Source organism: Oncorhynchus kisutch, linkage group LG6 (assembly GCF_002021735.2).
Source record: "Oncorhynchus kisutch isolate 150728-3 linkage group LG6, Okis_V2, whole genome shotgun sequence".
Lineage (NCBI taxonomy): Eukaryota > Metazoa > Chordata > Actinopteri > Salmoniformes > Salmonidae > Oncorhynchus > Oncorhynchus kisutch.
In genome coordinates, this window is record NC_034179.2 from 17116514 (window position 1) to 17134686 (window position 18173).

Here is an 18173-nt window from a genome sequence, read left to right on the forward strand (position 1 = left end):
GTATGCAAATTGGAGTGGGTCTAAGGTTTCCGGGATGATGGTGTTGATGTGAGCCATGACCAGCCTTTCAAAGTACTTCATGACTACCAACGTGAGGGCTAGGGGCGGTAGTCATTTAGGCAGGTTACCTTCGCTTTCTTGGACTATGGTGGTCCGCTTGACACATTACAGACTCGGTCAAGGAGAGGTTGAAGATGTCAGTGAAGACACTTGCCAGTTGGTCCGCGCATGCTCTGAGTATACGTCCTGATAATCCGTATAGCCTTGTGAATGTTGAACTGTTTAAAGGTCTTGCTCACGTAGGCTATGGAGTTGTCCGGAACAGCTGGTGCTCTCATGCATGCTTCAGTGTTGCTTGTCTCGAAGCGAGCATAAAAGGCATTTAGCTCATCTGGTTGGTTTGCTTCACTATGCAGCTCGCGGCTGGGTTTCCCTTTGTAGTCCGTAAAAGTTTGCAAGCCCTGCCACATCTGACAAGCGTCAAAGCCGGTGTAGTAGGATTCAATCTTAGTCCTGTATTGACGCTTTGCATGTTTGATGGTTTGTCTGAGGGCAGAGCGGGAAGCCATATCTTCACTAGTCTTGAACCCAAAGCCAGAATGAAGCCAAATCTCCACTGGTCTTGGACCTGGAGCCAGAATGAAGCCATATCTCCACTAGTCTAGGACCCAGTGCCAGGATGAAGCCATATCTCAACTAGTCTATGACACAGTGGCAGGATGAAGCCATATCTCAACTAGTCTAGGACCCAGTGCCAGGATGAAGCCATATCTCCACTCTGAGTTCTTCATTGGATGATGTAGTTAATGTGAATATATTATTCTTCCATTTATGTTTTGACAACATGTTTCTCAACTCCCAAAAACATATGTTCTAACATTGGGTGACAAAGGGGGGAAAGATTTCCATGAAAAATTAAGTGTTTTGGCTACATTGCTCTGTTGGCCCTTGGACAGGGCTGCTCTGCCAAAAATAGTTTTCACCTTGCTTTTCAGCATGGGGATGTGTCTCCCGGAAAGTGATTACAAATGTGTAGTGTTTGGCAGCTTTCAGTTCGCACAGAGTAGTGGACACTCTCAGAAACATAATTTACTCTTCTCTATACACTTGTCTTCTCTACACTATAAACTCTTCTCTTCTCTACTCCTATATTCTCTCCACTATAAACACTTCTTCTCTTCTCTACTACTGTCTTCTGTACACTATACACTCTTCTTCTCTACTCCTGTCTTCTGTACACTATAAACTATTCTTCTCTACTCCTGTCTTCTGTACAATATACACTCTTCTTCTCTACTCCTGTCTTCTGTACACTATACACTCTTCTTCTCTACACCTGTCTTCTGTACACTATACACTCTTCTTCTCTACTCCTGTCTTCTGTACAATATACACTATTCTTCTCTACTCCTGTCTTCTATACACTATACACTCTTCTTCTCTACTCCTGTCTTCTGTACACTATACACTCTTCTTCTCTACTCCTGTCTTCTGTACACTATACACTCTTCTTATCTTCTCTACGCTTCTCTTCTTTACACAATACACTCCCTTTTTCTTTGTATGGAACTTAAACATTTGCACACCTGAAGTAAGGAGCCCTATCAGGTTCTGTCCCCAGCCTGGGGCTTACCTCCTCTGGGCAGAGAGTCATTGAACAGTCCCTCTGTGGCCTCACAGGTGCTGCCGTCCCCTCCACACACCCGACAGCGGTCCTCCTTGGCATCTGAGCTCAGGATGTTGTCACAGCCTACGTGCTGAGAGAGGAGACATGGTACCATGTTATATTACATTAAGTACAACTTACAGTATACTATAATAATACTGTTTAATAATACCATAATAATATCATAGTAATAAAGACAAGTGCTAAAGAAATGACTTTATGTCTGTGGAGGCTGCATGGAGCAGCAGTTTTACGTAAATGAAAATGCTGACTCATGATTGGATAGTACCTGGGTACTACCAACAGTAGAATTACAGTAGGATGAGAAGGTCAGACGGACATATAGCCAATCTCTTTAGAGAGTTACAGTAAAGTAGGTATTTCAGCATTTTACACACTCTGTTTTAAGATAATTGAGTCTCAAAAATGTGATGGGGGAATTATGGGTGTCACCTTAACAACAGGAGAGAGAAATACATTCTCACAGACATCCCTCAGAATCACTCTTTGTCTCTTTCTCTCTCCCTCTCTGTCTGTCTCTGTTTCTGTATGATATATCAGATTAAATAATAAAGACAGACACAAATGTCAAGTTCAATAGTCATGTTCAAGTATTGTACAAGTCCCTACATACAGGGTCCGGGGAGCAGCCCAGCTAGTTGATTACCTATCAACTAGACTCCGTAACATCATCCTTTTCAATAGAAAGTGCAAACATAACAGCATAACATTACGTTTTTAACACTCAAATCATAACAAATTAAAATTAATTACATTTTCTTTTTACTTCAGTTGTCGTCTTCCTCTTTTCTTAAAACTATTGTTTTATGTAACATTGGACAGGTTAACACAGTCACTTCCTTCCAGAGTAAGTCTGTCCGGTGGCTTCCACAGCCGAACCACCTGTGAGTAAGTATGGTCTCTGACAGGGGTAGGTCAAGGGTCACGAGCTGGTGAGCCTGGTGAGGTAGAAGCCTCACCCTCAGTTGGCTCATGTCTCAATTCTGCACCCCTTGCCTTTAGGCCTGGACTGTGATCCAGCTCATCTAGGTGAGAGTATGGTGTGTTCTGGCTTGTCTGCTCTGCTACGCGCAGATCCACCTGCTACAACGTTAGAGGGAGCCACCAACATCCAGCAGGTAATAATGTGGTGCTACTCTCTGTAGGCACGTGCCCGGGCTACAAAATCCTGAGTGGTCTCCCGACAGCGGTTTCATCCTTATCATTTCACCTCCAGCTCTGGTAGGTCTCAAGCAGTCCGGTCGTAGAAGCACTTAGCGAGCTGCTTTCTGTGACGTAGTTTGTCCGTGACGCCAACCATGACTCAGGGCTCAAGGAGCTTGTTGGCTACAGGGATGGTTGTCTTCAGACGTCAGGACAGAAGGCATTGTGCTGGGCTACTGTCCTTTCAAGGGGTCATTTCTGTCACGCAAGGCCCTGCATAACATGTTTCTATCAGGGGTCGTTGCTATTATGCAAGGCCCTGCGTAACAGGTTTATATCAGTGGTCGTTGTTGCCATGCAAGGCCCTGTGTAACAGGTTTCTTGCAATCTTGACAGCTGACTCTGCCTTGCCATTTGCTTATGGGTGCCTTGAAGAGGAGGTCACGTGGTCAAACTCCCATTCTGAGGCGAAACACTTGAACTGTGCAGTGAATTGTGGGCCATTGTCCGTGATTACCTTGTCAGGCTGACCTTGCCTTGCAAACTGCGCCTTGCAGCGCTTTATGACCGTCTCTGCAGACAAGTCAGGGATCAGTTTAATTCTCCAAAAGTCAGAGTAGTGATCAACGATGAGAAGACAGTCCTTTCGCCTGTGGCTGAATAAGTCCATGTTGACGATATGCCAGGCCCTTGTGGGCCATCTGACATCATGGTTTCCTTTTGCTGTTCATGAGCGTACTCGTTGCACGTGGTACAGCTGCTGACAAAGTCTTTCATTTCTGCTTGCATGTTTGTCCAGTATAATGTTTTGCGTGCCTGGTGATAGCGCCTCCAATGTGACTGGAGTGTATGCGGGTAAACATCTCTTTACGTAGTGATTTGGAGATAATGATCTTCTGATCTCTGAACAAGATGCCATTTTGCATGCTGATCCCGTCTCGAAAGGTCCATTATTCTCTCGCTGTGAAAGGTGTGTCCTCCTTCAGTATGGCCAACCTGTGAGAACCATGGACTTCAGTGACTGCAGGTGTTCGGCCTTGTCAGTGTGTTGTCTGATCTGGGCTAGGCGGTGATCTGTGATGTTCAAGTAGTCTGCCTGATTGATCTGTTGAACATCTTGTTGTTCCTGCTGTAGCAAACAGATGGCCTGCCGCTGATAGACAGTGCCTCTGCCTGTACATTGTGCTGTTGCCCTGCTCAGTGTGTCGCTGATGTACATCTCTGGTCCTGGCTTTTGCAGAGTCAGGAGCATGCTTTGAAGCATCTTGGGCTCGTTGAGGAGAGGTTTACTGAATATGGCAATGAGTGGTTTGTGGTCAGTTTCAAGTCGTGATGGAATCACTGGCAGGAGAATAGACCATGCTGAGGCACTCTTTCTCAATTTGTGCATAGTTTTGTTTGGTGGGGCTGAGCGCTCTCGAGGCAAATGCAATGGGCTGGCCTTCCTGCCTAAGGCAGCATCCTAGTCCACATTGCCTGGAGTCGCTCTGGATTGTGACAGGCTTCGTAACGTTGTAGTAGCACAACACAGGCATGGATGAAGCCAGAGATTGAATCTCTTGCACTGTGGCCTCGTGTTTGGATAGCTGTCCACCAGCAGACTGCTGATAGGTATGCCGATGAGACGCTGCACTCCTTTTGCATCAGACGGGTTTGGCGTGTCGAGGATCGCTCTGAGTTTGTCTGGGTCTGGCTTCAGGCCTATGGCTGAGAGAATGTGACCATGGAAGTGGACGTATTTCACCTTGAGCTGCAGCTTCTTCAGGCCAAGGCACAGCTTAACTGATCGGCAATGCTCCATCAGTGCCAGGAGCTTCACATCGTGGTTGCATACTACTTCTTTGTCTGTGTCACCGCAACCTACAATCAGGACATCATCAGCAATAGGGTCAATGTCCTTGAGCCCAGCCAGTAACTCGTGCTGCTTGTGTTGGTCTACCTCAGGCGCCTCGGAGACACCAAAGGGGTGCTTGAGTCAGCATTTCCCGGAGACACCAAATGGGTGCTTGAGTCAGCATTTCCGACCCCAGGGGGTTCAGAATGTAGTCCTGAAGCTGCTTTCTTCATCCAATTTACATTGCAGGAATGCATCTTGGGAAGCTTGTAGAGGACATCCTCCAGTGTCAGCATGATGTAGTGGAAACGTTTCAGTTCTTGGTTCAGATGCTTTGGGTCGATGCAGACTCTCAGCTTCTCTGGTTTTTTCACTATGACCATATTGCTGATCCAGTCAGTTGGTTCAGTCACAGATGTCATGTGGCCATCGCCCTCATACTTGTCAGCTAGGCCTTCACAGCCACTTTCATTGCAATGGGCACATTACGAGAAGCACGCTAGACTGGAGTGACACTGTCATCCAATTCAAAATGTACCCCTGCAGGTACTGATTCAACAGGTCTGTTGAATACATCGTCATATCTGCTGAGTAGTTGTTCTTTGGAGGGGGATCCATGCTGGACATGCTCCACAATGTGCAGGTCATTTGGTACGGGGAACTGCATCAGTTCCAGGCGTTCACATGTATAGCCTCAGAGGAGAGGATGTTGACTGCTTTTCACGATTTCAAACTCCAGCTTGTATTTGTGTCCCCGAATAACACATTCAGTTTCAAAGATGCCCATAGAGCTCATTAGCTCTCCTGAGTACAACTTTAGTCTAGTATCGCTGGGCAAGAGATGTGTGTCAGGTGCCAGATTGATTACGTTGCACGTAGCACCGGAATCCAGTTGACTTTTTGCAGCTTGTTGTGTTATCGTAGTGTCACAAACAATTTCTTCCCTCTTGAGTGTACAACCCCAATGGATTCATACATGTAAATGTCACTTTCACTGTTCTGAACATTGAGTGACATCATCAACACAGTGACTCTTGCCCTCACTCACGCTTCTTTTGCCTTTGAGACACACTTTTGCAAAGTGATTATTAGTTCCACAAGCTCTGCATGGCTTTCCATAGGCAGAGCAGTGGTCTTTGCGTCTTGCGCGTGCATTTCCACAGTATTTGCATGCTATGGGGCTATCTGTGTTTGCCATTCGTGGTGAATTACTCTGCCTTGATTGGTTTTGTCTGAATGTTTGCCTGGCAACAGCGTGAACAGTCTCAGCGTCAGTGTGTGGGGTTTCCATTTATATTGCTCTCATTCTCATGTCAGTGACGACTTCGGCAGGGCGGCACATTTCAATGGAATTTACTAGAAGTCGACCGATTGTGATTTGTCAACGCCGATACAGATACAGATTATTGGAGAACCAAAAAAAGCCGATATTTTATATATATATTTGTAATGATGACAATTACAACAATACTGAATGAACAATGAACACATATTTTAACTTAATATAATACATAAATAAAATCAATTTAGTCTCAAATAAATAATGAAACATGTTCAATTTGGTTTAAATAATGCAAAAAAGTGATGGAGAAGAAAGTAAAAGTGCAATATGTGCCATGTAAAAAATCGAACGTTTAAGTTCCTTGCTCAGAACATGAGAACATAGGAAAGCTAGTGGTTCCTTTTAACATGAGTCTTCAATATTCCCAGGTAAGAAGTTTTAGGTTGTAGTTATTATAGGACTATTTCTCTCTATACCATTTGTATTTCATATATCTTTGACTATTCAATGTTCTAATAGGCACTTTAGTATTGCCAGCCTAATCTCAGGAGTTGATAGGCTTGAAGTCATAAACACGCTTGAAGCATTGCGAAGAGCTGCTGGCAAACGCAGGAAAGTGCTGTTTGAATGAATGCTTACGAGCCTGCTGCTGCCTACCACCGCTCAGTCAGACAGCGCTATCAAATCATAGACTTAATTATAATATAATAACAACCAGAAATACGAGCCTTTGGTCATTAATATGGTCAAATCCGGAAACTACAATTTCGAAAACAAAATGTTTATTCTTTCAGTGAAATACGGAACCGTTCTGTATTTTATCTAACGGGTGGCATCCATGAGTCTAAATATTGCTGTTACATTGCACAACTTTCAATGTTATGTCATAATTATGTACAATTCTGGCAAATTAGTTTGCAACGAGCCAGGCGGCCCAAACTGTTGCATATACCCTGATTCTGCGTGCAATGAACGCAAGAGAAGTGACACAATTTACCGAGTTAATATTGCCTGCTAACATTAATTTATTTTCACTAAATATGCAGGTTTAAAAATATATGCTTCTGTGTATTGATTTTAAGAAAGGCATTGATGTTTATGGTTAGATACATTCGTGCAACGGTTGTGCTTTTTTCGCAAATGCGCTTTTGTTAAATCATCCGCCGTTTGGCGAAGTTGGCTGTCTTTGTTAGGAAGAAATGGTCTTCACACAGTTCGCAACGAGCCAGGTGGCCCAAACTGCTGCATATACCCTGACTCTGTTGCACAGAACGCAAGAGAAGTGACACAATTTCCCTAGTTAAAAGAAATTCATGTTAGCAGGCAATATTAACTAAATATGCCAGTTTAAAAATATATATTTGTGTATTGATTTTAAAAAAGACATTGATGTTTATGGTTAGGTACACATTGGTGCAACGACAGTGCTTTTTTCGCGAATGCGCTTGTTAAGTCACCCATTTGGCGAAGTAGGCTGTAATTCGATGATACATTAACAGGCACCACATCGATTATTTGCAACGCAGGACAAGCTAGTTAAACTAGTAATATCATCAATACCATCTAGTGATTATGTTAAGATTGATTGTTTTTTATAAGAGAAGTTTAATGCTAGCTAGCACCTTACCTTGGCTCCTTGCTGCACTCGCGTAACAAGTGTTCAGCCTGCCACGCAATCTGCTCGTGGATTGCAATGTAATCGGCCACAATCGGTGTCCAAAAATGCAGATTACCGATTGTTATGAAAACCTGAAATCGGGCCCTAATTAATCGGCCATTACGATTAATCGGTCAACCTCTAGCATTTACTAATGTTAAGCTTCTCTCTCTTAGTAGACACCGGCGTGTGTCCTCATTTGCAATTCCCAATACTATTTTGTCACAAATGAATTCATCTTTCAAGTAGCGGATCTTTCTCTCAAACGGGTTACAAAGTTGTGTACTGACTCACCCTCTTCCTGTTTGCAGCTTCCAAAAACTAATTCCCCAATGCATCCATTATGGCCTTTGCATCACCCTGTTGTTGTGTTGCGTGGGTGAGATTGTGCCGGCAGATGTGCCTGCATTCACTGCCCACTAAGCTCCTCAGAGTTGCCGCTTGGACCTCGTTGGGTTTTTCATGTAGACCAGTCACTAGCGCATAGTCCTCGAATTCATCCCTGAAGTTGTCCCAAGTATTATTCCAGTCCCCTGTGAGAACCACGGGTTTTGGTAGCGGAATGTTTGCTGCCATAGCGATGAAAAAGGAGATCTCTTTGCCTTCAGCCATCGAGGTAGGTGGTGATGCTAGCCAGACAGCCAGCTAACAACAATTTGATCAGTGGTGTGACTAACATTAGCAGTAGACTACGGCGTGCGTTCACATATGGAACCTAACTGCGCCTATAATGTACTTAGCTACAAAAATAACAAACGTTGAGGTTTTCGAGCTGATACCATGTTTCTGTATGATATATCAGATTAAATAATAAAGACAGACACAAATGTCAAGTTCAATAGTCATGTTCAAGTATTGTACAAGTCCCTACATACAGGGTCCGGGGAGCAGCCCAGCTAGTTGATTACCTATCAACTAGACTCAACTAGAGTTTTATTTGTCACATGCGTCGAATACAACAGTGAAATACTTACTTACAAGCCCTTAATCAATAATGTAGTTTTAAGAAAAATAAGTGTTAAGTAAAAAATAGATAAGAAAAAAATTACAATTTAAAATAATTAAAGAGCAGCAGTAAAATAACAGGAGCGAGGCTATCAGGGGGCACCAGTTAGTTGAGGTAATTGAGGTAATATGTACATGTACTGTAGGGAGAGTTAAAGTGACTATGCATAGATAATAAACAGAGAGTAGCAGCAGCATAACAGAGGGGGGGGTAAAAACAAAGGGGGGGTGACAATGCAAATAGTCTGAGTAGCCATTTGATTTGCTGTTCAGCAGTCTTATGGCTTGGCGGTAGAAGCTGTTAAGAAGCCTCTTGGACCTAGACTTGGCGCTCCGATACCGCTTGCCGTGCAGTAGCAGAGAGAACAGTCTATGACTAGGGTGTCTGGAGTCTTTGACAATTTCTAGGGCCTTCCTCTGACACAGCCTGGTATAGAGGTCCTGGAGGGGCCCCGTGTTGAGGATCAGCGTGGCGGATGTGTAACATTCTCTGCTCTACCTGTTCTCTCTCTCCTTCTCAATCTCTCCATTTCTCTGCTCTGTCTGTTCTCTCTCTCCTTCTCAATCTCTCCATTTCTCTGCTCTGTCTGTTCTCTCTCCTTCTCAATCTCTCAATTTCTCTGCTCTGTCTGTTCTCTCTCCTTCTCAATCTCTCCATTTCTCTGCTCTGTCTGTTCTCTCTCTCCTTCTCAATCTCTCCATTTCTCTGCTCTGTCTGTTCTCTCTCTCCTTCTCAATCTCTCCATTTCTCTGCTCTGTCTGTTCTCTCTCTCCTTCTCAATCTCTCCATTTCTCTGCTCTGTCTGTTCTCTCTCCTTCTCAATCTCTCCATTTCTCTGCTCTGTCTGTTCTCTCTCTCCTTCTCAATCTCTCCATTTCTCTGCTCTGTCTGTTCTCTCTCTCCTTCTCAATCTCTCCATTTCTCTGCTCTGTCTGTTCTCTCTCTCCTTCTCAATCTCTCCATTTCTCTGCTCTGTCTGTTCTCTCTCCTTCTCAATCTCTCCATTTCTCTGCTCTGTCTGTTCTCTCTCTCCTTCTCAATCTCTCCATTTCTCTGCTCTATCCCTATCACGTTCTTCTTACTTTCATTTTCTAATTGTTCTCTCTCCCCCTATGTCTTTCTCCCAACACGTGTGTAGGCCTATACACATTATATTGAGCATTTCTGAGCAGCCTCCAAGCAGACGTTGTTCCAGAGGTTTATCACACCGTGTCAGATACTCCATAAGACCAACTGCTGCTGAAATAAAAAATACCTTGGACTGTGACTAGGAATAAATGTGTCCCAGTACTCTGCAGGAAGAAACCTCCAACACACACACACACACACACACAGGCACACACACACAAACACACATACACAAAAACCCTAACTCATTGTTCTGTACAGTGTACACACACGGAACAAAGACAACATTAGGTCCCAGATCTCAGTAATAAACAGCGATTTTCAGATAACTCCTATCTCTCTCTCTCTCTCTCTCTCTCTCTCTCTCTCTCACCTTGCCCTCTCCATTGATGCAGATGTCCAGTGAATCTAATCAACACAAACACTGTGACTACAAACTGAGTCAGAGGGTCAGGTTTCCTGGTCAGGAAAGCCTCATGGACACTTCCATTACATTATGTTACAGTCATCTATTTTATTAGCTTGTTGGTTATAATGTAATACGGTCATGTCCATGGTAGAGTGCTTCTCCTATGGGTTAGTCAGTACCCACTGGTGGGCTCTGGGCCACAGGCTGTCTTATTTAGGGTCACACTGGCTGGATCCTGTCTGGAAGCAGCGTGGGTCTGGTTGATCTTTGTCTTGTTGACTGGAGTGACTCACAGCACAAAGTGTGGGAACCAGAAGGGGAAAAATATGCTACAACCTAAAAGGGATCTTCGGCTGTCCCCATAGGAAGATTGGCTGAAAGCCGTGTCCCCATAGGAGGATTGGCTGAAAGCCGTGTCCCCATAGGAGGATTGGCTGAAAGCCGTGTCCCCATAGGAGGATTGGCTGAAAGCCGTGTCCCCATAGGAGGATTGGCTGAAAGCCGTGTCCCCATAGGAGGATTGGCTGAAAGCCATGTCCCCATAGGAGGATTGGCTGAAAGCCGTGTCCCCATAGGAGGATTGGCTGAAAGCCGTGTCCCCATAGGAGGATTGGCTGAAAGCCGTGTCCCCATAGGAGGATTGGCTGAAAGCCGTGTCCCCATAGGAGGATTGGCTGAAAGCCGTGTCCCCATAGGAGGATTGGCTGAAAGCCGTGTCCCCATAGGAGGATTGGCTGAAAGCCGTGTCCCCATAGGAGGATTGGCTGAAAGCCGTGTCCCCATAGGAGGATTGGCTGAAAGCCGTGTCCCCATAGGAGGATTGGCTGAAAGCCGTGTCCCCATAGGAGGATTGGCTGAAAGCCATGTCCCCATAGGAGGATTGGCTGAAAGCTGTGTCCCCATAGGAGGATTGGCTGAAAGCTGTGTCCCCATAGGAGGATTGGCTGAAAGCCGTGTCCCCATAGGAGGATTGGCTGAAATCCGTGTCCCCATAGGAGGATTGGCTGAAAGCCGTGTCCCCATAGGAGGATTGGCTGAAAGCCGTGTCCCCATAGGAGGATTGGCTGAAAGCCGTGTCCCCATAGGAGGATTGGCTGAAAGCCGTGTCTCCTTGAAGAACATTTTTAAGGTTCCATGTATAACCCTTTAAACAGAGGGTTCTACATGGAAACAGAAGGGGTGATCCTATAGAGATAGCCGAAGAACCCTTTTTGAACCCTTTTTTCTACGAGTGTACTTTAAGCAGACGCTCTTATTTGGAAAAATGTACAGTCATTGAACCTTGATGTGACCACCACTACGTTACAAGAACACTTACAACACTCAAGACACGCAGACAGACAGATAGATAGACACCCTTTCTATTCCTTTCTCTCTCTGTCTGTCTCTGTCTCTCTCTCTCTTACTCCCACTGTCTCTCTCTCACCTTGCACTCTCCATTGATGCAGATGTCCATTGAGTCGGCCTGGCAGCGTGTTCCATCGATGACGGCCGGGGAGCGCTCAGTGTAGAAGTTATATCCCTCCGCCAGACAGTTCAGAGCACACGGCTTCACACCACCTGGAGCACACAGGGCAGAGGTCACAAGGTCAAACGTAGTGGACCCACTTCCACAGGGCAGGTGACAAGTCATGTACACTTAGTTATAAATACAGTAGAGAGAGTTCAGCAAAAACGGAATATATAATATATGCCATTTAGCAGACGCTTTTAACCAAAATAACTTATAGTCTTGCATACATTTTACATATGGGTGGCACCAGGGAGAATCAAACCACAACCCTTGGCTTTGTAGGCACCATGTTTTACTGACTGAGCCACACTGACCACAAACTTAGTGTCATTAGAGACATTTGTCACAGAGACAGTAACCTGGGCCAACACCCACAAACAGGAAGTAGAGGGCCCAGACAGAAAACTAAGGTTCAGCCAGAAGGATTACAGGTTCCCACACAAATTATAACAGGTTCTATAACATCATCCATGATGAGTGACATCAGTAGGAATTCATCTATCTACAGTAAAATAAAATAATTCTGTTTACTATATTGATTTAAAAAAGCACAGGATTCCTTTTGTGGTGTTAGTTGTGAGCTAGGAGTCCCAGGAGACCAAGCAAGGCCAGGGCTGAGCTGTGCTCCTCTGTTCTCCTCTAGAGTTGGTTGATAGTAATAAAGAGTTCTATTCGTCAGCCCCCAGATCCTGGACCTGGGGAATGACATCACTACAGCACTGTCACCGGGAGAGATAGCTGGGGCTGCCAACATAAACCGCCGTTACACACACACACACAACTACAAACGGGTGGAGAAAAACAGAGCGATGGAGTGGAGCGATGGATGGATTGACGCATTATTCCGATCTCACCTCCGGTGTAGGGCTTCCAGTTGTAGTATTTCCCACGGAACGGCAAACTGTCGAAGTCGGCACACTGCTTCTCACGGAAATCCCGCGATCCCAATGGACACGCCTGGAAAACAGCAAAACAAAACGTTAGGATATGTCAGGGTATGCATTGCAGTGCTAGATTCTGGGTTCGAGCCCAGGCTCTGCCTCAGCCGGCTGCGACCGGGAGCCTCATGGGGCAACGCACAATTGGCCTAGCGTCATCCGGGTTAGGGAGGGTTTGGCCGGCAGGGATATCCTTGTCTCATCGCGCACTATTTTGATTTTTATTTGACCTTTATTTAACTAGGCAAGTCAGTTAAGAACAAATTCTTATTTTCAATGATGGCCTAGGAACAGTGGGTTAACTGCCTGTTCAGGGGCAGAATGACAGATATGTACGTTGTCAGCTCGGGGATTCAAACTTGCAACCTTTCGGCTACTAGTCCAATGCTCTAACCACTAGGCTACCCTGTCGCCCCAGAGACTCCTGTGTCGGGCCGGGTGCAGTGCACGCTGACCAGGTCGCTAGCTGTACGGTGTTTCCTCTGTGTGTGTGTGTGTGTGTGTGTGTGTGTGTGTGTGTGTGTGTGTGTGTGTGTGTCTGTGTGTGTCTGTGTGTGTGTCTGTGTGTGTGCGTATGTGTGTGTGAAAGCCAGCAGCACTTTCCCTCAGGACAAATAACATCTCTGAGTTTGCTCAGGTCAAAGCTATATCTCACAGGCTGAAAGTAGAGCAGGCTAAACAGGACTGAACACCCCCACACACACACACTACAGGCCTGAACCCAGCTGAAGGAAAGGGTGACCGACGTTCATTACTATGCTGCATCAGATGGAGTGCTGCATCAGATGACCTGGCCTACACAGTCACACGACCTAGACCCAATTAAAATGGTTTGGGATGAGTTGGACTGCAGAGTGAAGGAAAAGCTGCCAACAAGTGCTCAGCATATGTGGGAACTCCTTCAAGACGGTTGGAAAAGGATTCCAGGTGATGCTGGTTGAGGGAATGTGAAAAGCTGTCATCAAGGCAAAGGGTGGCTACTTTGGCTACTTTGGCTACTTTGAGAATCTCAAATCTCAAATATATTTTTGGGTTACTGCATGATTCCATATGTGTTATTTCATAGTTTTGATGTCTTCACTATTATTCTACAATGTAGAAAATAGTAAAAATAAAGAAAAACCCTTGAATGAGTAGGTGAGTAGGAATCTTATGTCTTAATTAAAGGGGCAGTGTTGTATTTTTAGACAGGCTTGATAATGGAAATAAGCCAATAGGCAGAGGGGTTAACTAGATTTTATTTTATTTATCTGTTATTTTACCAGGTAATATGACTGAGAACACATTCTCATTTGCAGCAACGACCTGGTGAATAGTGACAGGGGAGAGGAGGGGGATGAATGAGCCAATTGTAAACTGGGGATTATTAGGTGACCGTGATGGTTTGAGGGCCAGATTGGGAATTTAGCCAGGACACCAGGGTTAACACCCCTACTCTTACAATAAGTGCCATGGGATCTTTAATAACCTCAGAAAGTCAGGACACCCGTTTCACGTCCCATCTGAAAGACGGCACCTTACACAGGGCAGTGTCCCCAATCACTGCCCTGGGGAATTGGGATATTTTTTTTAGACCAGAGGAAAGTGTGCCTCCTACTGGACCTTTAACACCACTTCCAGCAGCATCTGGTCTCCCAGCCAGGGACTGACCAGGACCAACCCTGCTTAGCTTCAGAAGCAAGCCAGCAGTGGTATGCAGGGTGGTATGCTGCTGGCAAATCATCTAATTCTCTGTATGGCAATAATAATGAATTTACAACACAATACAATGCATTTTACAGCCACCTATTTGGCCCATGGTGTTACAGACAATGTACAAAATCATGAATTAATGTCAAGCCCTTCATAATGTAAAAACCTTTTTAAAAGTCTTACACAATGTAGGCCTCATTGAACACCACATGTAGGCTACTGTAGGCTACATCATAGAAATCAAAAGCTATTTCCATGTGAAAATGTTCTGGAATTTGTTCCATTTGGTTTTGTTGGTAGGCCTACATTGTGCTCCAATATCCACAATAGCCTATTGGCTACAGTCTAAAACTGAAATTGCACAAGTTTCCACTCACAAGACCAAAAAATTTGCTCAGTGCCTCAAAATATCAGAAGGAATATTGGTGAGTGCGCAGTGCGGACCACTGCTCTAGAGAACAACATATACTCAATTGTACCTGCATTCAATACTAATTTCAGGTCAATAAAGTTTTCTGTAATACAATGAAGGCAGTCTGCAGTTCAGATAGAGACTGGTCAACCTTGGGGGCAATAGCATACACAACAGTATCATCGGCATACAAGTGCAGGTTACAATTTTTTACAGACAAGATATTGTTAATGTAAACAATAAAAAGCCTTCCAAACCTTGTGTCACGCCCTGGCCATAGAGAGGTTTTATTCTCTATTTTGGTTAGGCCAGGGCGTGGTTCATATACCACACCCTCTCGGGCCTTATTAAGTAGAACATGTCATGTAAAAAGCCTTGAGGAGAAAAAAAATACTCTTAATTAAACAAGGATTAGTATTTTGCTGTTTCGTATCTCTAACACATACACAATATATAAAGTATGTGGACACCCCTTCAAATGAGTGGATTCGGCTATTTCAGCCACATCCGTTGCTGACAGGTATATCAAACCGAGCACACAGCCATACAATCTCAATAGACAAACATTGGCAGCAGAATGGCCTTACTGAAGACCTCAGTGACTTTCAACGTGGGGCTGTAATAGGATGCCACCTTTCTAACAAGTCAGTTTGTCAAATTTCCGCCCTGCTAGAGCTGCCCCGGATCAACTGTAGGTGCTGTTATTGTGAAGTGGGAACGTCTAGGAGCAACAACGGCTGAGCCGCGAAGTGGTAGGCCACACTATCACACAGAATGGGACGCCGAGTGCTGAAGCGAGTAATGCGTATAAATACTGCCTCTGGAAGCAACGTCAGAACAAGAACTGTTCGTCAGGAGCTTCATGAAATGGGCTTCCATGGGCGGTGTCCCGCCCCACACACAAACCTAAGATCACCATGTACAATGCCAAGCGTCGGCTGGAGCGGTGTAAAGCTCGCCGCCATTGGACTCAGTGGAAACGCTTCTGTGCTTCCAAATTTGGGGCAACAGTTGGGGGAAGGCCCTTTCCTGTTTCAGCATGACAATGCACCTGTGCACAAAGTGAGGTCCGTACAGAAATAGTTTGTCGAGATCGGTGTGGAAGAACTTGACTGGCCTGCATAGAACCCTGACCTCAACCCCGTTGAACAACTTTGGGATGAATTGTAACGCCGAATGCGAGCCAGGCCTAATCACCCAACATCAGTGCCCGACCTCACTAATGCTCTTGTGGCTGAATGGAAGCAAATCCCCGCAGAAATGATCCAACATCTAGTGGAAAGCCTTCCCAGAAGAGTGGAGGCTGTTATAGCAGCAAAAGGGGGACCAACTCTATATTAATGCCCATGATTTTGGAATGAGATGTTCGACGAGCAGGTGTTTGTCTAGAGGTAACACACTCTGTCTAGAGGTAACACACTCTGTCTAGAGGTAACACACTCTGTCTAGAGATAACATACTCTGTCTAGAGTTAACACACTCTGTCTAAAGTTAACACACTGTCTAGAGGTAACACACTCTGTCTAGAGGTAACACACTCTGTCTAAAGTTAACACACTTTCTAGAGGTAACACACTCTGTCTAAAGTTAACACACTGTCTAGAGGTAACACACTCTGTCTAGAGGTAACACACTCTGTCTCAAGTTACCACACTGTCTAGAGGTAACACACTCTGTCTAGAGGTAACACACTCTGTCTAGAGGTAACGCACTCTGTCTAGAGGTAACGCACTCTGTCTAGAGGTAACACACTCTGTCTAGAGGTAACGCACTCTGTCTAGAGGTAACACACTCTGTCTAGAGGTAACACACTCTGTCTAAAGTTAACACACTGTCTAGAGGCAACACACTCTGTCTAGAGGTAACACACTCTGTCTAGAGGTAACGCACTCTGTCTAGAGGTAACGCACTCTGTCTAGAGGTAACGCACTCTGTCTAGAGATAACATACTCTGTCTAGAGGTAACGCACTTTGTCTAGAGGTAACGCACTCTGTCTAGAGGTAACACACTCTGTCTAGAGGTAAAGCACTCTGTCTAGAGGTAACGCCCTCTGTCTAGAGGTAACACACTCTGTCTAGAGTTAACACACTCTGTCTAGAGGTAACGCACTCTGTCTAGAGGTAACACACTCTGTCTAGAGGTAACGCACTCTGTCTAGAGGTAACACACTCTGTCTAGAGGTAACACATTCTGTCTAGAGGTAACACACTCTGTCTAGAGGTAACACACTCTGTCTAGAGGTAACACACTCTGTCTAGAGGTAACACACTCTGTCTATAGATAATGACATACTCTGTCTAGAGTTAACACACTCTGTCTAGAGGTAACGCACTCTGTCTAGAGGTAACACACTCTGTCTAGAGTTAACACACTCTGTCTAGAGGTAACGCACTCTGTCTAGAGGTAACGCACTCTGTCTAGAGATAACATACTCTGTCTAGAGGTAACGCACTCTGTCTAGAGGTAACACACTCTGACTAGAGGTAACACACTCTGTCTAGAGGTAACGCACTCTGTCTAGAGGTAACACACTCTGTCTAGAGTTAACACACTCTGTCTAGAGTTAACACACTCTGTCTAGAGGTAACACACTCTGTCTAGAGGTAACACACTCTGTCTAGAGGTAACTCACTCTGTCTAGAGTTAACACACTCTGTCTAGAGTTAACACACTGTCTAGAGTTAACACACTCTGTCTAGAGGTAACACACTCTGTCTAGAGGTAACGCACTCTGTCTAGAGGTAACGCACTCTGTCTAGAGGTAACGCACTCTGTCTAGAGGTAACGCACTCTGTCTAGAGGTAAAGCACTCTGTCTAGAGGTAACACACTCTGTCTAGAGTTAACGCACTCTGTCTAGAGGTAACGCACTCTGTCTAGAGGTAATGCACTCTGTCTAGAGGTAACGCACTCTGTCTAGAGTTAACGCACTCTGTCTAGAGGTAACGCACTCTGTCTAGAGATAACACACTCTGTCTAGAGGTAACGCACTCTGTCTAGAGGTAACACACTCTGTCTAGAGTTAACACACTCTGTCTAGAGGTAACACACTCTGTCTAGAGTTAACACACTGTCTAGAGTTAACACACTCTGTCTAGAGGTAACACACTCTGTCTAGAGGTAACACACTCTGTCTAGAGTTAACACACTCTGTCTAGAGTTAACACACTGTCTAGAGGTAACACACTCTGTCTAGAGGTAACACACTCTGTCTAGATTTAACACACTCCGTCTAGAGTTAACACACTGTCTAGAGTTAACACACTCTGTCTAGAGGTAACACACTCTGTCTAGAGGTAACACACTCTGTCTAGAGGTAACGCACTCTGTCTAGAGGTAACGCACTCTGTCTAGAGGTAACACACTCTGTCTAGAGGTAACGCACTCTGTCTAGAGGTAACACACTCTGTCTAGAGGTAACACACTCTGTCTAAAGTTAACACACTGTCTAGAGGCAACACACTCTGTCTAG

General features: G+C 45.0%; 1 protein-coding gene across 1 annotated transcript in view; it reads right to left on the reverse strand.

The window, feature by feature from the left end:
* The window catches only part of adamts6 (ADAM metallopeptidase with thrombospondin type 1 motif, 6), a 134941-nt gene that overhangs the window by 28462 nt on the left and 88306 nt on the right, over positions 1-18173 (reverse strand). The window contains exons 15-17 of the mRNA XM_031826302.1: positions 12514-12616; positions 11573-11706; positions 1634-1757 (exon numbers count right to left, since the gene is read on the reverse strand). Of these exons, the coding sequence (XP_031682162.1) occupies positions 1634-1757; positions 11573-11706; positions 12514-12616 (361 nt within the window). The remainder of the gene's footprint in view (positions 1-1633; positions 1758-11572; positions 11707-12513; positions 12617-18173) is intronic.